Source organism: Diadema setosum, chromosome 19 (assembly GCF_964275005.1).
Source record: "Diadema setosum chromosome 19, eeDiaSeto1, whole genome shotgun sequence".
NCBI lineage: Eukaryota > Metazoa > Echinodermata > Echinoidea > Diadematoida > Diadematidae > Diadema > Diadema setosum.
In genome coordinates, this window is record NC_092703.1 from 29,204,869 (window position 1) to 29,228,093 (window position 23,225).

The window sequence follows — 23,225 nt, forward strand, 5'->3', positions numbered from 1 at the left end:
CACGGGCACAGACAGAGATACAGACACACGCAGGCACAAACACACATGCCAATGCTCACACAGATACTGGCACATACATGCACACAGACACACAAAGCCACAAAAACGGACACAGATACAGATGCACACACAGACACAAACCCTTTAATACACAGACACACACACACAGACACTGGCACAGACACGGACGTTCACCATATATGGACAGGGCAAAGACACATGGAAAAATGCAAAGGACATGAAGGATGTATTTTTTTTTTTCTCCAAGATCTATTTTATTGCTGTTGGAGAGACCAAAACTCATGTTGCTCTCTCTCAATAAAATAAGATCAGTTGGTACAGTCATTGTACCATTCACACAAACACATATTACTTGAGGTACAAGTACAAACGTCACAAATAAGCTAAAACTATTTACACATAGCAACAAGACTAATGTAGTCACAGAGATTTATGGTTTTGTAAACTGAAAGTGTCCTGTCTATGTAGAGGCCTTTAGGCACTTCCAGATTCAAACTAGAATAGTGTAATTATTCATGATGTGATATGATTTGAGTTTATACGCACTGATGGTTGCATACAGAAGAGTTTATGAGAATCTTCCTCGAAGATCTTGAAGCAGTCTGATAGAGAGATCGAGACCGTGCTAATACAAAAATCGGTACAATTGCTAAAAAGGGATTGATCAAAGTAATATGTATCATTCACACCGACAGGAGTATAAAAAGTGCTTGTACATGTATTTACATTTCAATCTGGCAATCTGGAATAAGAATACTGTACTTTGTCCATGTGATTTCTGAATGCCACAAGCAGATGGGAAGTTGAGATTCCTCACTGTAATTATTGACATTTGTATTTGCAGCATGATATTCCAAAAAACCCATTAATCTCTCAACATGCCCACTTCTATTCTCAAAATATTCTATTCTACATTCATTTCTTTGCTGTAGCAAACTGGATGTATGCAAAGTTCATTTCATTTCATGATATATTTCTTTAAGTCAAGCCCATATTTGCAGCAGTTGACAACTCTGTATAGCATCAAAGCATGTTGGCGAGTAAAGTTTGCCTGTTACATTTTTTTCCCCTTCTACTTATAGAAATACATTGGTTACTAGCATTTAAAACTTTCAACAAGGGGGGGGGGGGGAACATATGCATACATCTAAAGAGACCTGCCATACAGGGTACTCTAAATAAATACAAAATGGTTGCTGTGGCAATGCTATAAACAGTGGAATAATAATGTTCCTACCCTTGCTACCAGTGACTACCCATGTTCTACCACTACTGATGATCAGTGCAGTATGCCACAACCCATGTTGACTGACATTTCAGATTCTGTTTTTCCATTCATCTCCTACGCAAGTGAATAAAGTGCATCGTTATATACACTGTACAAAGTTGGAGGAAATTGTCACTTCAACCACTGCCGTGAAATTAAGCTACCATGTGTCACAATTTTTAGGGCTGAAAACATGCTTTCTAAAGAGGTTTTCTAGTCCTGTTGGAATATCTTATCATTTACAGCCACTAAGGGGACCAATATCAGTCCATACCAACAAGTAATCTTCTCTAATAGTTGTCGTCACATCAACAGACAAGAGTGTTATATATACATGCATATGTTAACATGTGATTAGGATTCATAAATATATGAATATTTCCTGGAACGAAACATTACAATGGTGCCAATGTGCTTGATAGGGCCATAGTGCTATTTGTGTACATATCAAAGGATGAATGTAAAAATTTTCAAGAAGTATGTGCCATTTGAATTTCAATAGTAATGAAATCCAGCAATAAACTTTGCATATATTCAATCTCTTCAAGGTGCAACGGCTCATTCAACGCAAACCCTACGATTGTAAGAAAATAAATGTTGAGGTAATACTGTTGTAGCAAGCCAAAGCCAGAAGCCCCGCACTGTGTGAGTTGAGACCAAAGAACATCCGACTGTGGTGGAAGAAAATGCTTTGGTCTTTTTCAGCTGATTCTTAGTTGGTCCCGACGTCTTACGATGAAGGGCATCAGTTAAAAGTTGCACCATCTGCACTCTTAAAAGTCAGAGTCGAACGAGTCGTCAAAGTTGTACTTGACGGGGGCTTTGGCGCGCCCCTGCCGTTCCCTCCTGGGAGGGGGCACTGCATCCTTGGCGCCGTCGTCGTCGTTGTCATCATCGTCGATGCGGAATGATTCGTCTTCGTCGGACCAGCTCATGGCCTTCTTCTTTGGCTTGGCTTTGGGCTGGGAGAGGAGGAAAAACAAAAAATTGGACCTCATACCATGATTGAAATCGAAACCTTTCATTTCTGACATGAGAAGTCCACAGGTTTACTAGCAAAAAGTTTGTGTTCCTGATGGCAAAAACTTGTCATTACATTTCAAAACAATAAACTTAACAGACAAAGCTAACAAAACCAAGCGTTCAAAAATATTCTTCCCTGAACTATGCGAAGGAGAGTTGGGCATGATTGTTTCATCTCGGCGTAGTGCAATTCGCTTAATACTTTGTACAACAAATCAACATTGGGCATATAGACATGTTAATTCACACATTTGAAGTTTATTCGGACCTGGTACAAACACAGAATGTTTTGACAAAAATGCTTGCCAAAGCCTTTTCTGCCCAACATAGCAGCAACTAAAATATGTAGACTGGTATGCTGGTGCTAAAATGCATGTATCAGTAATAGAAACTGGTACACAGAAGAGTTAATAACTAAATTATTGTGGAGAAGACTTGCAGAGATTTGAGGGCATGTGCAGTTGGAAATTGGCTAATTCAAGTAAAAATCTTACCTTGGCAGCCCCACCCTTCTTTGCAGCCATACTCTTCTTTGGTTTGAAGGCGTCATCCTCACTATCTGAGGTGGATGCAGCAGATGACTTGGCAACTGGACATGAATATGAAGAAAGCAACATCTTCTTTATCAATGTCATCAAAAGCATCCAGATAGAGAAATGCTCTCTATAACCCATTGAAGACAAGTCCCAGGAATACTCGGACAGGAGTCTATGGGAAATGTGTGTTATAGTAAAATCGGTCCGTCCTCAATGGGTTGATTTCTTGTAACACTAATGCTATCAAGGCCATTTTCACTTTCCCTAACAGAGCTTTATCAAATTGATATATGTAGTGATGAAATTGATGTTGACTTTCATACAGCCATTTATATCGAAGAACTGATCAGTTGTAACAAAGTGGAGTTAGATACTCTGGCTTTGTGACTGTTGCAAAGAGAATTTGAGGCACGAAAATATAAGGAGGTCTATCAACAAGATCATAAAGCATCCTCATTAGAGAATATAAGTATCCTGATGTACGCCTCTGCTGACTTTGTACAGTGGATCCTTGTTATAAAAAGGTCAGATTTAACAAAATCATCTTATAACAGGGTAATTTTGCAGGTCTCAACTCTTAAATATTTCTTTGTTTTCGCATACAGTATGTCCCCCCACCCCCCCCCCCCAAAAAAAAAAACAATCAGATTTTTGCATTGATAACTTCCAATATGATTAAACTGTCTTATTAATATTTCCAGGTCTAAAACTTAACATCTTACCTATATTTTGCAGAAAACCCCATTCAATTTGGCTAAATGGTCACAGAGAAATGTGAATCATTGTGAAGCATGTTGTGGACGTGACTCTTCCAAGATTAGCACTTGGATGCTCTTGGAACTGGATATTAGTGTGTGAACACAATGGACAGAACTTATTGGAGGGAAGGGATTCCTGACAAGCTCTACAAAACTCTTCATTTCTCTTTGACCACTGAAGCAAATCAAATGGGGTTTTCTGTAAGATGTGGGCAATGAGTTATAGTTTCATACCCTGAAATTGTATTTGGATTGATTCACTACTTTTAAAGTTATCATTGTGGAAGTTCCCATTGTAATTCTTTTGGGGACATACAGTATAGTGTAAAAACCTTATACTGTACGAGCTGAAATTTTCGCGTACAGATATTTTCGCGAATTGCTACTTGGAGGACATTTGCGCATGTTGTTAATTTCGCGGTTGCGACGGTCTAACTGAACATAACTGTTTGCGCGTTGTTATTTTCGCATGTTGTTATTTTCGCGGTTCAAAGGCGAATCGCGAAATATGCGAAAATAAAATCATCGCAAAAATTTCAGCTCGTACAGTAATATATGTAATTGCCATGGTTCTTAGGTCCTCATTATAACAAGGTTCCCCTGCACAAGAAAACCCGCTTTATCAGTGTTAAGAGGTGTCTACTGAGTACGTCAGGAAGTAAGGGGAAACAGAAATTCACTGGTGCCAGCGAGTGGTACAGAGGGGGAAGAGAGGGCAAGTACCAGGACCCACCTTTCTTTGCCTTGGGTGCGGCAGCCTTCTTCTTAGCCGGAGCAGAATCTTCCTCGTTGGATGTCGCCGACTCCGTCTTCCTCTTGGTGGCGGGTTTCTTGCTCAGCATGGACGTGATTGTTGGTTGCTTGTCGTCCAACCCTAATGTGAGATATGAACGTTGGTACACAGATAGGTTCATGCGAGAGGAATATCTCGTTTTGTCACAGGCACACACTGTCATCGTAAGTTTGTAATCCATTACACGCCTGATACTGAGAAATCGCAAAATATTTCGGCCAAATGGAATTTAGCCTTGCACGCTCTATCAAAGTTAGAAAAGCACACACACACAGAAAAAAAAAAGATAGACTTGGGAAGGGTTTGGTAATGCTACATCTATCACTGTTATGTTGAATTATGGTACATTTTGAAAAGATAAATGTTTATTTCTTCAAGAAGTTAGAAAGTATTAAGGGAAAGACTCGTATCTTCCACGGATCTCACATGGTCATACTTCCTGTTTATCCATGTTATCTGGTATCTCAAATTCTATGTGGGAGATTTTAGTTAGTATTGGTTCATTAAAATACAGAATACAGGATATTAGCAGAGGGCAAATTAGACTCACCACCCTTCTTGGCAGTCTTCTTGGCAGCCTTTGGCTTGGCTTTCTCTGCCGGTTTGGCAGCCTTGGAGGCAGGCTTAGGCGGGGCTGTTTCCACGACATTAGCATCATCTGTGGATAAAAATATGAAGTGACTTAAATTGTATATCGATTCCCACTCTGTATTAATGGTAGGAGATACCTTTTACAGACCTCCCAAAATGCAGCAAAACATTAAATATGAACCTCAGGGGACTTGTTTCGGCCACTGCTGAGAAATTTGGAAGTCAACAGTTATCTACAATTTGAACAATGCACAAAACTCAACTACTCAGTAGTTCTGTGTGTCAGCTACACTTAATCCTTTTTGTTGCAGTCTTCTGTATTTTTTTATCTATAAACACAAATCTAAAAGTATAAGAGCTGATGTAATAACATATAGAGTGTGTGGCAAGAATGTATATAGAAATGTTTGTAAGTTTTGATGAACTTTCTTCACAAAATATACATGATGGACACACATGCAGTGCATGGGTCTGCAAAGGTAGCCTAGTAATGTACTGGAATTTACGGTGAGCCCCGAAAAAAATTCAATTCAAAATCTAACGGTCAATAAAAATGTACTAAATGTTACCTTCCACTTTCAATACTTTATGGGAGTTTCTAAAATGATACTCTCTTCAACATACCACTGTATTCATACAACTCTTCATTTAAGACATGCAAATGGGATTCCCTACCTTCAGGTTTTAAAAAATCCCTCCTTTCACAGTTCCTCTATCTCTTTCTGATATATCTACTCACTCATCTCATTCACAAAGTCACTCATGAACTCACTCAATCAAGCAATAATCAATCAATTAGTGAATCAATAGATCTGTGTCTCTCGTCTAACAATCCATCTATCTGCACCTTCCACACACTTGTTACTAGACTTGGTTAAAATCTACTACGAGAATCCAAACCTATAATTAAATTCTGCAGCATTCTTCCACAAAAGACAGTAAGTGGGGACTTGGCATATTTCTACAAGTAATGATGAACAGTACATATGCAATGCTTGAAGATTATTTATACCATTGCACAGAAATATTTCACATTCTACCAAGAAGGCAGTCAGTCAAAAAAAAAAAAAAAAAAAAAAAATGCATTTATTTGTAGCTTATCTAAGCATACACACATCTTAGATTATTGTAAAATTGGGCAGACTGAAATAAAACAGAATGGTAAAAACTATAGTAAACCTGTTGACTCTGCCTTCTTGGAGCTGGCCTCGTCGCCGCCCTCGTCCTCGCTGTCGGAGAAAGCCGGCGCTCGCTTGGTCCTCTTCTTGGCCGGAGGGGCGATGAAGGAGCCATCGCAGTCGTTGGCCCCGTCGTCCTCGTCCGCAACCTCGTCGATCTTGTATGACTCGTCGGACATGTCTCTCGGCATCGACATCTCGAACTCCTCCGTGTCCTCCTCATCGCTGTAGGAGTACTTGATCTTCGTCGCTGGAAGATTTTGGAGGAAGACATCAAACGTTTCATAGTTTAGTCTGGGACCAGGATATGAGATTTCTGCGCACTAACCTAAAAGCCTATCACCTGAAGTGTACAGGAACCAGAACAATTTATTGTTGTATGTGACTTGCTCTTCTCAGTCTGAGGAGCAAACAAGCAGGAATTACAGTGTCAATCACTGATAGGTCATTGTGCATATTTTCATCATCACTCCAATTCACCATTTTTTTCCGTTTCAATGCGCTTAGAAATGCCAGTATCAAGTGTTATTATAAGTGCTATTTATTATTATTATCATTATTATTATTGTTGTTGTTATTATTGTTATTATTATCATAATTATTATTGTTGTTGTTATTACTGTTATTATCATCACTATTGCTTCACTATTATGTCACAGTTGAGGCCTATATGACTGATCAAACATATCTCATTGTCAGATGTTGACACTCCGTTCACTCACATTATAGAACTATTTTGAAGCACTAAAGCTGGGTTTTTGTTTCATCTGCAAATGGTAAATCATGCCTTTAATCATCACACTTTCATCGAATGGCGACTTGAAGTCTATTGCTATGGCACGTTCAGTAAAGTGCCACTGCGTCCAAGGCCTGTAAAGCTAAGCAATGTGTCTGCATACCTGCGTTCCTTCTTGGGGCCTTCTCGCGCTTCACGACTGGCGAGTCATCATCGATGTGCATGTCGTCATCGGCGTCCGATTCCGAGTCTGACCAGGGGTTGGCCTTCTTCTTGGTGACCTTCTTGGTCACAGGCTTGAAGTCCAGCGTGGTCTGTTTCTTGACCTTTGACAGTGCATTGCCACCTACGAAGATGAGCAAATATTTATAATTACACTGATAAAAAGTTATGGCATGCGTAAGCCAATCAATGCAAAGATTTAAGCAATTTGCACACTGTACCTCATAATAATTACTTGTATCATTAACACTGAAAGTCAGATGTACATTAGTCAAAACAATATCACTTAGATATTTTGGTAAACACCAATAATCACACATATTTCTGTGCCATGTGGCACTCAAGGTTTGCAGTTGGTTAAAGGACAAGTTCACCTTCATTAACATATTAATGAGAGAATGTCGCAATATTTGTAGAACATATCACTGAACGTTTGAGGAAAATCAGACAATCCGTTCAAAAGTTATGAATTTTTGAAGTTTTTGTGCAGTCACCGCTGGATGAGAAGACTACTGCAGTGTATGATGTCACATGCGTACAACAATATAAGGAAAATATAAAGAGAATTTCACAAAATTTCATCTTTTGAAAAAAGTACACATTCCCTTGACTCTTTACTGACATATTGTTATGGGTAATATTATTCCCACTGCCTTTAGAAAGAGGCAAGTCATGTGCTCTTTTATTAAGCGAAAAAAGTGAAAATATGTCGAATTTTCTTTACATTTTCTTTATACTGTTGTACTCATATGACATCACAAGCCTTAGTAGTCTCCTTATCCAGCGGTTCCAACACAAAAATTTAAAAAATTCATAACTTTTGCATCGATTGTCCAATTTTCCTCAAACTTTCACAGATGTGTTCTAATAATATTGCTGCATTCTCTCAATCCTTATGTTTATGAAGGTGAACTTGTCCTTTAAGTCATACATTTACAGAACTGCCAACATTAATTCACACATCCACTGAATCTGGGCGGTTCCATAGCTGTAGCTTTTATTAACGGGATATTTCTGTGTTTTTGCACATAATAATGTGGAATTAATTCCAAAATTTGAGAGGCTTTTCATTCTCCTGTTAAAACAAGAAACGTTACTTGATTTTTTTTCAGGGAACCTTTTGCAAAAGTCAGGGATGCTTTCAAAAGCTCACTATTTACTCTACCAAAGTGCTCCCTGTAGCTGAAAGACATTGCAAGAAATCAACGATGATAACAGAAAACTAGCTGGAGAATGATGAAATTTAATAAAATAGCAAATACAACTGGAATCTGCAGGATGAAACAAGATATGGCAGAAACCAAAACATAGGGGAAGGGACCGATGAGAAAAGTTTAGTGATACTTACCAGACTTGGCTTTGGCGAGTCTCTCTGCGAGTGAGAGGGGCTCCCTCTCTTGTTCCGGCTCTTCGGGCTCAGTCTTGGGCTCCTCCTTCACTTTCTACACAAATTGGCATAAAATTTGCATAGATGTGTAACACAAGATCCTCACAAATGGTAATGGGGAATACGGTACTTGTGGAAATTTTGGTGCAATTAATTTTTCATGCTTGGATGGCCAGGTATGTTGACCTCTGCATGTTTTTGAATTGCCAGGACAATTGAGCAAGCACTTCAAAGGGCTCAAGGCTGCCACACAGTGATTGAGGGATCTGGCAGCACTTATTCCAGCAAAAAGTAGCTTTTCCTCATTACTACAGCCAATTGACTCACACCATTGGTCTAGCCAATACGAAGAAGCAATCATTGAATTGCCAAGATATAAGAGAGTCCCGCAATTTAAATATTTGGAGCATATTACTAGAAGATATAATCTATACTTCTTCTTTTTTTCCAACTTCTACATGGATATTCAGAGATTTTTTTCCTCCAATACAATAATGCCTCGTCAGGATTTAGCAGATGCACTTTGGAATAGGTAAATGCACTGACATGAGAGTAGTCTGGTAAAGGATACTGTAAAAAGTAATCACGCAAAAATATTGATGTTTACAGCACATGAAAATTTCTGGTTTTACAAGCACAATTAAGACATGGGTCAGTGTGAGAGTGACCAAAGACTACAAGAACTACAAGAGTACCCTACCTTCATTCTCTTCTCGGCATTGGCTGCTGCCTTCTTGAGGGCAGGGTCGATGCGGGGGACCACCCGGCGTCCGTAAGGGGAGGGTTTGGTCTCCTCCTTGGTGAGAAGCTTCTGTTTACGGGGCTTACCCTTGCCCTTGGCCCCCTTGGGCGCGGCCATCACCACCCCACTGAGCTCCTCCTCCTTTTCCTGGGCCTCGACTCGCTGGGTTGGGAGGGTGAGAAAAGAACAAAAGGAATTTAAGTGGGATGATTAAATCCTGTGGAAGATTTTATAATGAGAAAAAAAAAAATGTTTTATTAAGAAAGAGACTGAACCAAAAGAACATGAATATGGCAACCAAATAGGGACAGATGGATAAATGTGTGGCATATTGTGGGAGCTTGGCACCATTGAATGTTCTTTACAGATGATTGCCACTATATTAATGCTGTTCATCATAATGTACTTGTGACCCATGCATACACGACCTAATGTTTCGAGAAAGAAGATGCAACTTTAAAATTCCACACACATTGTACCTTTCTTGTGGATTATCTTAAAACACCTCTAACGCCGTTTTTTTTTTTTATCACTCAGTTTAATACATGCAGATTGAAAGTGGATTAGCATCTGGCTTATAACTTGGGTCAGATTGAATCTGCTGACAAAGCAGTCATAAGAAGGGGAGTGGCAGAAAGACTCACCTCCAGTTCCTGGGAGAAGCCATCCAAATCTTCAGTCCACAGCATGCTGGCTGTCTTTCCCCTCAAGACTTCAAGCTCTTGGGCCTACCAGTGGGCAATGGGAACACAAATGATTGCACGATCGGAGGAATATAGTGTTATGTTCACCCATGTGCCGAGTCTTTTGGGAGTATATTGATACCAAATTCTAAGAATGATTACATTTTGTTTATCACAATTAATAGGATTGCATATCCCTTACAATGATAACAACTTGGTGACCTGCAATTTCCTTATCCCCTGTGTGCAACATTATTCTGAAAATGCAATGTATGAGAGCGTTTGGAAAACATTATCTTTTTCAAAGCCATGTAACTTTTTTGTTTTAATTGTTTATGCTAGAAATGTTGTTGTTCTTATTTTAAAGATCGAAAGAAGAGAGAGAGAGAGAAATGGGGCCCTATACAAATAATTTGCCCCAGACAGCACTTATAACATAAAACAAACATTATAGATCTTAAAGAGATATAAACAAGAATATTAAATGCATACCATTTACCATGCATACCATGCTAGAAATGCAACACAGCGAAGTTGTAGAGAAAATTACAAGCTTGGCTGTGATGTATAATTTTATGACAAAGCTTTGAGGCTTTCAATGTACTGTGGGACACTTATCTATCAGTCAACATGCAGTTGTGTGTTTGAGCAAAGTATAAAAAGTTGGCAAGCCGTCTAATTGAGTCGGGCATGCGAACTAAACGTGGAACACCAAGAGTTAAAGGGAGAAAGCCCCCATACCTTCTGGTCCCTGTTCTTGAGGAGTTCCTCCTTCTTCTCCTTGGTCAGACTCCACAGGGCCATCCCAAGGAGGTAGTTGTAGTCCGGTCCTGAGGTGGGTCCAGACTCCGACGTCGCCCCGTCCCCTTCATCGCCGGTCTCCTCTGAGTCGGCGGTTTCCTTCCCCTGGGTCTCCTTCCAGGCCTTGACCGGGTCCGAGTCGTAGCCTCGCTTGACCAGCAGCTGGATCATGTCCTTCTTGGCCATATTCTCTGATGGTGAAATAAAAAAATAAAAAAAAAAATATGCAGGGGTCAAAGGGCATTATTAAACCAGCTCCTCCTCAAGATCTGTATGATCTTACATTAGCCAATCGTTTGGTGCTTTGGAGAATTTCCTAAACAACATCTATTCACTTCAAATAAATATCCATTCTTGAGATGCTTAAATCCAATTATTCCTACAAGCTTTGGGGGTGGGTGGGGTGGGGGGAGGTATTCCTTCCACCTATATCTCTGCCCATCCTATGCCCATTTGTAGTTATCGGTAAGACACGAAGTCCTCACAAAGAACTAGAGCAATTGGGTCTGCTGATCAAGTCTGCAGAAAATTCACCACACTTCAGCATGAATCCACCATGATCCACCAAAATCCATCGCGGAAAATCCATCCGTCACATCAGTTTGTTTCTTTCATTGAAAAAGACTGGGCTATTTTGGTAGCTCGAAAGACTGGGGGGGGGGGGGCCTAAAGGGGCCCCCCCTTAAGATCTCGGCCATGGATCGCGTGATCGCTGCAAAAATTTGCACAATGGTAGTATGCGATGTAATCTACAAGATCGTATATTTAAATTTTCCAAAATATCCTTCTTTTATTTTATTTTGATTACTTATGCTAATTTATGCGAGAAATCAGACTCTTTGATCTAAATCAGTAAATAAAGCTCCAAAAGTGCTCATTTTTGGTCTAATTATTCTTTGTGGCATTCTTAGCAAATGTACTTGAAAAAAATCCAGTATCAAAGTTAATTTCTTACTTATTTTATTGTTTTATGAATTTCTTATGTATTTCTTTGTTTTTTGACCTTTTGTTTTTGTTGGGTTTTTTAAACAAAATTTGTGGCAGACACTTTTTGAAGCATAATACTCCTAAAACAAATTACTTTTAGCCATTGAGAGTAAAAATAAGTATATTTATATGAACCATGTGAAAAAAACTCAATTTGCATTGACTTTGTACACAAAATCACATTTTTGAGACATTTTCAGCCTCAAGTGCATATACAAAAAGTTATGTAACTTTAGAACCGTACCCCTGGGCGTCACAAATTTGGTGTCAAAATGTGCAGGAAACTCGAAAGAAAAAAGTCATAGAGCATCGCGGCGAGAGCATTGCGTGTTGCAGAGTAATCGCGCGAAATGTCATGGGGGGGGGGCCTTTAAGCCCCCCCCCCCCCAGTCTTTTTAGGGTTAAGTCACATAAACAAGATCTTGAGAGATGATGGAGGAATGGACACACAACCGGCAAAAAACATATACGCCTCTGGCACCCTTTAGAGGCTAGAGGGATTAACATGGGAACATACGATTGGAGCATTCCACTGCCTTTGAAGATGTCACTGGATGAGTCAGTCATTCTAATCACAGAGATGGTACAAGCAATGACAGCAAGCATTTAGGGGGATCACATTGTTTGTTAATTTTTTAGTTTCTTCACCAGTCCTGACAACTTTAAAATCGAAGGAAAAAAAAACAAGATTACTTTTGAACACACGGGATTGCAGGATTGACATACTATCTGCATATTTGTTATATCAAAGTGATATTAGATGCTTTAAAAAAAAAAAAAAAAGGAAGAAAAAGAAAAGCTAACAGTCCTGACAGTACTAGTTTTGTTTCCAAGGGCATTTGCAGAGGACACTGCCATATAGAATGGCAGGGATGCCGCTCAGAGCGAAACGGCCTGAAATATATCTACACCATCGGGAAGCTACTTTGCACTAAAAGGGTCTGAACTCTGATACTACCAGGGCCTGAATTTACACTTTTGTCCGCGAAACTGGCATCCCTGGAATACAGCTTGGGACTCACCAATTTTAATCTTGCCCTCGATCTTCTCCATGATGAATCTGGCCTGGTTGTTGAGGCGAGATGACTCGGCCTCTAGGATGCCCTCAAGGTACGCCTTGCGCTTGTGGTACAGCTCCATACGCATGGCGAAGAACTCGCGAAGGACCTCCTGCACGCTCTCGTAGCGATGGATGCACCCATGGCTGTCATAGAGGACCTACAACGATGGGAAAAAAGTTTCCTCTTCACTCATGTTTCTGCCACAAAGTGGAGTACTCAGTCCACGTCAATACAAGTCAACAACACATACATCAGTACGAGGGGATAAACACTTCCCATTCAAGCTTAACTGCTTTCTTTCTTTTTTTTCCTTGCATTTCTTTATGTGCTTGCAGATGGATCTTCACTACTAACTAATCTCCCTATGATATGAAATCAAATAAAGACATGCATCAAATTGTCACAGCCTGGTAAAAACCTAGAAAGAGTATATTTCAGGGGTAATTGGTTGCCGCTGCTAGTCTATCAATCAAAAACCAAATCTTCTAAGCGTTTCTGTGTACAAACAAAAGGGAGTGTGGCAAGGTGATAACATCTCTGATCAGCATATGTGAGTGCTACTGATATCACCATTAAAATCTTTGAGCATTCCATAACTTTTCAAATCTGATTTTGACAAAACTTCTGCCATCCTGTTCCTTTGATTACACTCAATTTGACTATCAACTACTAGTATTGATCAAACAAGGTGTGGAATATTGCTCTTTGAAGCTTTTTTTTTGTTTTTGTTTTTTCAAATCACTGGCTTACCATGAGGTTGGCCTGAGACTGGGTGGTCTGCAGCTTGAAGACCTTGTGGAGTCCAGTCTCCTCGGCCTTCAGGAGCTTCTCCTCGCTCATCTTGACCACAAACTTGACCGTCGTGTCCGTGTGGTACTCCTTGTAATCACTGCAAAAAACAGAATTGGAATGAATTAGTCTACATAAACTCTGCAATTATGGAGCAATCTAGTGCCTTCTGAGTCATCATCTCTCACATCCTCGCATATAACGCAGATGAAGAATCAGAACACTATTCTTCACTTCTAGCTTCTATCTATTTATCAACTTAATCTCTGATTCAACATTGTTTGAATGAAAGCCATATCATTAACAAAAAAAAAAAAATGGGTCTGAGATAATCTGTTTGAATTGGCAATTGTACATCATAGCAGCTGAGTTTCAATTTTTTTTTTTCAATCATTCATATCTATTTGGCCTTTAATTTTCACTGACCTGCTGCTGTAATTTCCCTGTGTTTGTATTTCAAACAAACAAACATACAAACAAACCTGCCTTGGGAAGTTTTTTTCTTGCACAAAAATCTTTTTCAGTCATTTGAAGATAAACTCACAAAATCATTGTTTGTGTGATTTCAAGCATTTTCCTTACCAATGGTCCTTTTTTTTCTCTGCAAATGCTATCATTGCATTGCTCTGATAAAAGCTAGAAACATAATATGTCATGAATACAATTGTACTTTGTATGATTATTGCAATAATGAGTTATCACTTCATCCCAAGTGCATGTGAGGCACATGTACAAGATACTCTTCCAACGAAGACACGAGAGACTAAAACTAAAACCAAGGTTTGGACCCTTACGTGATCATGGGTTGGACCTTCTCGCTTCCGTGAAGCATTGGTTCCAGGACCTGCTCTTTGTACACCTGGGTCCAGGTCCTAATGGGCAGCTCCGTGATCTCAATGGTGGTGTTATCCACAACGGAGATCTCACCGCTGATGACGTAGCGGTTTGGCTCCAGCTCCTCGATGGTCCCCTTGAAATTCTTGTAAGATGGAAGCTGAAAAGTAACGCCGCAAAAGTGATTGAAAACGGAAACAAGGGCTTTAACCCTATTCTAACTGGGGGGGGGGGTCAAATTGACCCCCCCCCTCGACGTTTCGCGCCACGATTTCGCAACGCGCAAAGATTTTGCCGCGTCGTTTCACGACTTTTTTCATTGAAGTCTCCCGCATATTTTGAGACCAAATTTGCGACGTCGGGGTACACCGTTTTGAAGTTACGTAATGTTTTGCATATGCATGTCAACCAAAAAACAGTTCAAATTCATGATATCGTGTGCAAATCCAATGCAAATTGTGTTTTTTGGTTAAATTTATATAAATTAGATTATTTCAACTTTTAACCATTGAAATTAATCAATTCTAGTGTAGATAAGCCTGAAAAAGTGCCTACAACAAATTTTGGCAAAAAAACAATAGAAAACAAAAGGTCGAAAAAACAATAAAATACATAAGAAATTAACAAAACAATAAAAAACATAAGAAATTGATTTCGATTGTGCTAATTTTTTTCAAGAAAATTGTTTGATGTGTCTTGAGGAATTCTGACACAAAAATTTAGCAATCCTCCAGTCTTTTTAATGGAGTTATAGGTGAAAATATGATTTCATGCACAAATTTGCATAATTTATTTATTAAAAATAGAAAGGCAATATTCTTCTATTGTATGACCATGTTATCTTGTAGTTTACATCCAGCTCTATCTTCAGGCAAAATTTCACAGCGATCGCACGATCGGCGGCCGAGATCTGAAGGGGGGGTCAAATTGACCCCCCCTCAGTAAAAACTTGGTCTCAAATAGCCCAGTTAGAATAGGGTTAAAAATGACATAGTTATAACATTTCCTGCCAGCTAAGATAAATGTAATGAATATTCATTTCATTTTGGCCAGACAGACACTCAATATTTACACACCCACAATCACGGCAGAAAGAGAAGTTGTAAATTGTCATGATTGCTGTTACCATGGGAACAGGCTCCTCCCCGGCGATCAGCCTGCGGATGTTGGCCACCACCTCCCGCACGTCGTAGTTGCAGATGCGGGTGCTCCATCCCGTGCCGATTCCCTCGCTGCCGTTGACCAGCACCATGGGGATGATGGGCACGTAGTTCTCCGGCTCAATGCGCTGGTTGTCGTCGTAGAGATAGGTCAGGAGGTTGTCGTCGTGGGCGGGGAAGAGAAGACGAGCCAAGGAACTAAGACAGAGAAGAGCAGATGAATAGCTTGAACGTTTGTTATGTGTGTGTGTTTGTGTACATAACAAAATTTATGCTGCATTGAGTCATTGATAATGTGCAAAGAAAAAAAAGGGGAAAAAAAGAAGATAAATAAGCTTGATACTCATATATAGGTCCCCCTAATTCCATGTTATATGTTGCCATCCCAAAATAAAGCTAGTGCTGCAATGTTCACAACTTTTTCTTCAATTTTCCAGTATACAAATGATGCACAGGACAGAGTGGATCGGTGAGAATTGGGTGCGCAAGTTTTACTTTGGGACTGCTTAAACCCACGAGCGCAGTGAGTGGGATTTAGACTGTTCCAAAGTTAAACGAGAGCATCCAATTCTCATTGATCCACGAAATAGGCCTGTCCATCATTTGTGTTATAAAATGGACCCGTAAATTCATGAAATACAACCATTTTCCCCATCATGCGTCCGGTACACCTACAACACTGTATACAAGACTTGAGCCATGCGTTCGGATTTTACCGGATGCATGGCTCGGTGTGGATCAGTAAAAATCAATGCATGACAATTGACCAATCAGATTGCAGAGCTTCTAAAGCCCATTTTATAACATCTTTTGACATCACTGCATTATTTGTGATGCCTGGGTGCATGGTTTCGAAGTTACACATTAATATGTATATTTCGATTAACGGCATACTTTCACGCTCTGGAGAGGGTTGTCACTGACAAATTTCATCGAAAAAGCAATAAAAACCTAAACATTTACATTTTACATGTACACCAATCCAAACATACCTGAGCTGGGTGAAGATGTAACGGGGACTGGCAGCATCCTTGCCCCCGTGCAGCCGGGTGCCGAACTGACCGATGGGCTGCAGCAGGTTGAGGTTGTTGCTGCCGACAAAGTTCTGGGCCAGGTTTATGATGGTACTCATCAGGGATTGCTGTGGGGGACAAACACAAGGGCATGCACAGTGATTTGGAATTTGTCAGTTCTCGTATCGCTGTTGATTCCAGTGATTTACTATGTGCAGGGTTCATGCAAGATTGAAGAATAAATATTCAGGGACTATTCAGAACATATTGGATGGAAAAGGAAGAGGAGAAGAAGAGGAAGGAGAAGAATGAAAAGAACAGAATGAGAATAGATGAAGAACAAGAGAAGATATAGTGATACAGTCAAAGTCGGATACCTCGAATTCGTCGGGACTGAAGAAAATGGTTCGACGTACGCGAATTTCGAGGTACGCGTACGTCGAATTTTCTTCGACTTATCCGATGTTTATCGATGTTCGACGTTTATCGATGTTCAACATGGTGTCTGTTATAGTGCCTACTGATTGTTTGCATGCTTGTCAATTTGAATTGAATCAACTTTTATATGAATGAATTGAGTGAAAATCGGAAATGAAATCAAAATTTCAGAAATAAAGATTTTGGTGGCCCGATCGCGCCACCAAAAAAAAAAAAAAAAAAAAAAAAAAAATCGGATGTTTGCCTTTACTTGTGAAAATGAACAGCGGTAACAATCGGCTACGTAAGATGCTAAAATAAATGTCAGGGGTTTGCGTTTAATTGTGGAAATGAATGACGGCAATATTCGACTCGGTATGATACTAAAATAAATGTCGGATGTTTGCTCATACTTTTGGAAATGAATAACGATAAGACTCAGCCCCGTATGGTGCTAAAACTAATCTTAGATATTTGATTTTGCGTTCGGAAATGAATAAGGATAACATTCGGCTCCGGAAGACGCTGAAATAAATGTCGAATTTTTGCTATGACGTTCGGAAATGAAAAACAATAACATTCAACTCCGTACGATGGTTAAATAAATGTCGGATGTTTCCTTATACTTTCGAAAGTAAATAGCAATAGCATTCGGCTCCAGAAGATGCTAAGATAGATGTCAGATGATCGTTTTTATGTTCGGAAGAAAATAGCAGTAATATTCTGCTCCATCATGTCCATACGATGCTAAAATAACTGTCTGATGTTTGCTTTTAAATTTCGAAATGAATAACAGTAACATTCAGCTGCGTTTAATGGTAAAATTAATGTTTGATGTTTGCTTTGACGTTCGGAAAAGAGTAACAATAATATTCAACTCCTGACAACGATGAAATAAATGCTGGATGTTTGCTTTTACGTTCGAAAGTAAATCACAATAACATTTAGCTCCGGAAGATGCTAAAATAAATGTCGAATGTTTGCTTTGATGTTCTGAAGTGAATAACAATAATATTCAACTCCGTACGCTGATAAAATAAATGCCGGATGTGTGCTTTTACGTTCGAAAGTAAATGTCAATAGCATTCAGCTCCGGAAGATGCTAATCATGTCGAATGATTGCTTTTACGTTTGGCATGTTTGGAAGTGAACAGCAGTAACATTCTGCCCCATACGATGATAAAAAAAAATATCGGATATTTGCTACGGTACATTTCGAAATAAATATCAGTAACATTCAGCTATATGTTTCACGGTCCAAAATGTCTGATGTCTGCCTTGACGTTCAAAAATGAAAAACAGTAACATTCGGCTCCATGCGATGATAAAATAATTGTCAGATGATTATTTCACTTTCGGAAGTGGACAGCAGTAACATTCGGCTCCGTTCGATAATGAAATATATGTCGGATGTTTGAAATGAATAACGGTAATATTCTGCTCCGTACGATGCAAGAATAAATAACAGATTGTTGCTTTAACATTTGGAAATGATTAATGGTATTAATCCGCTCAGTTAGATGCTAAAACAAATAGCGGATGGTTGCTTTCACGATTGGAAATGGATTAGGATAGTATTCAGCTCCGTAAGATTCTAAAATGAATGTCGGTTGTTTGCTTTTACATTTAAAAATGAATAACGGTAACTTTCGGCTTTTTACAATGCTAAAACAAATGTCGGATGCTAACAAATGTCAGCAAATGCTCCCATTTTCTCATTTCAAACGTAAGTTTTGACCTCCTCAATATAATGGGCATCAACTTTTTAAATAATCTCTACGCCTATTTGTCAAATCTTTAAACACAGAGTAAGATGATTGAATTTTCTATTCATTTGTTTTAGACATGGGCATCTGTAGCACTTCAATAATGCTTAATATTCATTTGTCTCTGTTTAGTAGGACCGATTTAGTTTTTGTAATGTTTTTCCAGATTTTTTTTTTGTTACCAGATTTTACTTTCGACCACCAGAAAATAAAAATCAATGATATTGGTGGCCCGATAAAACTGATAAGTGCGGAGCCCTGTGTATTCTATTCTTCATTGTGATCGGCCTATACTTCCAGATTTTCATAATCGCATTGCTGGGGAAAAAAAAAAAAAGGTTTCAGTGCTTGCGTTCTCGGGGAAGTAAACTTCGTGAAAGGCAAAAAAAAAAAATACATGTAGTTTTAAAAAAGGCACTATGAGGGAGATTGATGTTTAGACAGTGGAGCGTGATTAATGGCAAAGATATAACTGTCAACGTAAGCAGGTGCGCCCCGACGGTTGAGAAATCTACGCGCATGGTATGACTGTCTCGATCAAAAATCAAAACACAGTGGTTAAAGAAAAGCAAATGATGGGGCAGCGCGTAGTGCTATCGTAAAGCACTCCATATTGGCACGGGTGCTATGTGCATACCATGTACGTGTGTTGGGGATTTTCCTTGTCAGCTGTGTATCGGGTATTTCTTCTTGGGCGCGCGATTGTTCTGGGTCCCGTTGCATAAAACTTTTTAGCAACCTTAAAAAATTCAGGTTGGGATTTGCCCAACCTGAATTTTTTAAGGTTGCTAACATAAGAATGTAAAATCCGTTGCATAAAAACTCTGGTTGGGAGCTTCCAACCAGAATTTTGTGATTTCAACCGGAAAAAACCCGGTTGGAGTTTTATGCAACGGGCCCCTGGTCTCAGAATATTTACAATCTAGTGTGAAAACATTTGTGACCTGTCTTCGCTGTCCACGCGCGCTTAATCGGAGATGCTGAGTGATGTTTGCAATTTCGATTCGAGCAACAGGCTGGGAAAAACAATAAGTTAATTAAGATCGGGACATTAGATTTCCCTTCGAGGTAACCGAACTTCGAGTTATCTTTTTCGAGCTACGCGAATTTTAATACACGGAAACTCCATAGGAACAATCGGGACTTTCATTTTGCCCCCGAGGTAAGTGATATTCGGCTTATCCGACGTCGAGGTATCCGAGTTTGACTGTATATATATATATAGTCAGACCCAAATTCCCAACACCCTTCAAATTTCTCTCACATCTTTACTGACATCCCATTTTCGCTTCATTGGTGATAGCCTTTAAAAAAAAAAAAAAAGGAAACAAGACTTTGATACTCTTAGTCTGTGTGCATTGTAGAGCCACAAAGGTCAGTCTACAGGAGAATTTCCCCACTAAGCACTATAGATATATATGCAAGTTCTTGTGATAAGGGCGGTGAGTTAGCTCAGTCTGTAGGATGTCTGCCTCACGATACAAAGACCAGGGTTCAATTCCCAAGCCGCACTGAGCAATGTTGTGTGTAATCATGCTCTCCCCTTTTAATAGTAAGAGGCAACACTCTGTCCCTTGGATAGGACATAAAATGGAGGTCCCATGTGTGAGAGAGTCACTACTCACGCACGTAAAAGATCCCGCTTTATTCAGCGCAAAGAGCAGGGTGTTTAACCCGGTGAAGTGGTCCCGCCTCACATCCAACTGGACCCCAAGGAAGACCAGCTATTGCAGCTGAATATGGGCTATCCAGCCATCTTCTTAGATGGATTTTAAACAAACAAACAAAAAGCATTTGCACCTACGACGATACTCACCTCACCATGATGGTAGGCTGACAGCTCAGCCACTGCACCAGCCATCTGGGCCACCTTGATCTCCTTCTTCTCATACTTCTTGAAACAGGTGAACAGGACCTTTCGCTGACCGGGCTTGAGACCTACGATGATTGCCAATTTGAAAGGTGGACAGAAGAAAAAGAAAAGTTACAGCTCAGAGGCACCAAGAATTGAAGAAATAATGGGGTCATAAAACGAAATTTAAGTTACCCAAATTTCCCATTACCTAATAATTGGCTTGTGCATAAAGGTTCACTATATCTCTTTAATTGAAATGAATTTAAATAGAAGAAATCACACAATATTTGAAAAATTATTCTAGAGTTGTAATGATTAAGTAATGACTATTTGCTGCAGAGGCTCAAGCATTATCACATAGAGAATTTTTTTTCTTAGTACTTTCATCAGGAATACTTTCAGTAATTTTACTCTCAGTAATTTTTGTACAACATCGGTAGTTTAACTGGTTCAAAGCACAATGCAGTCTTACAACCCTTGGTAGTCTCAAACAGTAAAATCGTAATTCAAGAAAAGGTGTGTCAACTTTTGGCAGTAATTCTATCTTCTCTAATACATCTTCGGACAGTGTAGGTCAGCAAGATAAGTCTAGATTTTCATCCAACCTTGCTAAACCGTGCATACAGTTATCAATGAAGCAAATAATACAACTGGACTCATCCATAATAGTATTATTGACAGGGTTGTTGCTTGACAAAGATGACAAAATAATTCAGTTACAATCATCTTATCAGATCACCGCAAAAATTGTAAGGGAAGATTTAGGGAACAAAAAACATCAAATAAACATATTGGGTCTTGTTACATTTTTTTTCATGCACATCAGAAAGTTTCCAAAGACTGATAAGCCACTCTCACCATCAAGCATGGACGGAATGGATCTCTCATTGTCTGCGTTGGAGAACAGCACAAGTTCCTTGTTGATGAAGTCGTTGTAGCTGATCTGATGGGTGTCCTTGTTGTACAGGTACATCTTTGAAAAGTGAATTTGATACAAACATCACAAATGGGGTGTCAGAAATGGTAATATATTTTTATTTTTTTCTGAACGATATTACTTTAACATGGGCAAGATACAGGGGACACAACAATGCAATGTTCAGAGGGCTGAAAAGGTGTACTTTTGGAGGAAAAACAGCATATATACCTTTCCTGAGATAGACGTGTAGTAATACAATTTAGGGAAAAACATTATTTTCCATGTAAACTGCAGTATTTTGGCAAAAAACAAGAATATAAAATACTGAAAATGAGAGTAAGAATTGGTATATTTCTGATGATGACTTGAACCAATTCCATGAGATTTCTCTCTTTTATGTTAATTTATACCATGTGTGAGTGTGTGAGAGTGCGTGACTTTCCTATCACAGTAAATGCAATATTGCAATTCGTACTTCAGACTTGAGTATGTTCTCTTGGAGTACTAAACCTGCTCACCCAAACCATACACACACATAGTGCGCTACAGAATGGGAGCAAAAATCAAACACACATGATATCTACAAACGTGGCATGTGAATAATGACTATATTCAATCACTGGCTGCCGAGTAGATTCCAGGACCAAAATGAAAACTGCCTATTCTAAAGTAAAACACACAAGTTGGAGCAGTTGTGGCTTCATGGAAACGAGTAGACCAAAGACTGTCAATCACAAGAATCCTGATTTTAAGTCCCTTGGCAGCAGAGTTTGCAAAATGCGGCGAGGAACTTTCATCATCGCCTAGTCCTTTTGAGGGGACTCAGAACTGTCAGTCCTGTAGTTGCATTCTTACAAGCATTCATTGCTTGCCTCGGGGCCAAGTGAAACAAATCAATCTACTGCAAAACCAGAAGTACTTGCAGCATGAAATCTTCACAAATAGGAGTCAAGTACTTTTTTTTTTTACGGCATGAAATTTCCACAAACTGCCTCTGGCATTTGGTGCATAAGTGTATAGACAAGAACTTTCCCATGCATTTTAATTTTGCAAATCTTGGCTCCTCACAAAATTCACCAAAAAAAAATTCTGGTTTTACAGTAATTCAGTATTTCCAGACTGGGCCGTGCTAGGAAATACCGATATTCAATCATATGGTTAGATATGAATAACTTCACTGTGGAATTATCAGACTTCATCACAGTTTTCATGCACAGTGCTATGCTAAAAAGTGTGTACCTCTCCAAGGCCAGACTCCTTGCGCTCTCGTCTCTCCTTCAGGAATTCAGTCAGCCACAACTTACGCTCCTCCACTTTCTTCTTGCTGAAAGCCTGTGAATGTCAAAGAGATCATATGAACATTACCATCAACATCCAATTGTTACTAACATTCAACATGCAGCAAAGTCAGGAAATTCAATACAGCTATTATATAGGCAATATATTTCGCGGGAATAATACTTTGCGAGTTCTTGCAAAAATCCCCAGTTGAGAACTAGTGGCAGAATGAGAAGTAATTATTATTTTTTTTTTAGATAAAAAATAATGAATCCATCATGGAGAGGATATATCGCAAAATTTTGCGAGTTATTTCTTTTTGCAATTATCTGTTGACATGTGAAATTTGCGAAAAGTAAAAACACCGCAAAAATTAACCACACATGCAGAGTAAAGGGAGATTCTTTT

General features: G+C 39.3%; 1 protein-coding gene across 1 annotated transcript in view; it reads right to left on the reverse strand.

The window, feature by feature from the left end:
- Positions 1-248: 248 nt before the first annotated feature.
- The window catches only part of LOC140242403 (DNA topoisomerase 2-alpha-like), a 37,940-nt gene continuing 14,963 nt past the window's right edge, over positions 249-23,225 (reverse strand). The window contains exons 16-33 of the mRNA XM_072322139.1: positions 22,779-22,871; positions 21,479-21,593; positions 20,582-20,703; positions 16,562-16,710; positions 15,536-15,767; positions 14,370-14,569; positions 13,537-13,675; positions 12,748-12,943; positions 10,679-10,929; positions 9,899-9,982; positions 9,213-9,416; positions 8,474-8,567; positions 7,067-7,249; positions 6,169-6,417; positions 4,949-5,056; positions 4,339-4,479; positions 2,806-2,900; positions 249-2,250 (exon numbers count right to left, since the gene is read on the reverse strand). Coding sequence (XP_072178240.1) covers positions 2,062-2,250; positions 2,806-2,900; positions 4,339-4,479; positions 4,949-5,056; positions 6,169-6,417; positions 7,067-7,249; positions 8,474-8,567; positions 9,213-9,416; positions 9,899-9,982; positions 10,679-10,929; positions 12,748-12,943; positions 13,537-13,675; positions 14,370-14,569; positions 15,536-15,767; positions 16,562-16,710; positions 20,582-20,703; positions 21,479-21,593; positions 22,779-22,871 — 2,844 coding nt within the window. The 3' untranslated portion in view covers positions 249-2,061. The remainder of the gene's footprint in view (positions 2,251-2,805; positions 2,901-4,338; positions 4,480-4,948; positions 5,057-6,168; positions 6,418-7,066; positions 7,250-8,473; positions 8,568-9,212; positions 9,417-9,898; positions 9,983-10,678; positions 10,930-12,747; positions 12,944-13,536; positions 13,676-14,369; positions 14,570-15,535; positions 15,768-16,561; positions 16,711-20,581; positions 20,704-21,478; positions 21,594-22,778; positions 22,872-23,225) is intronic.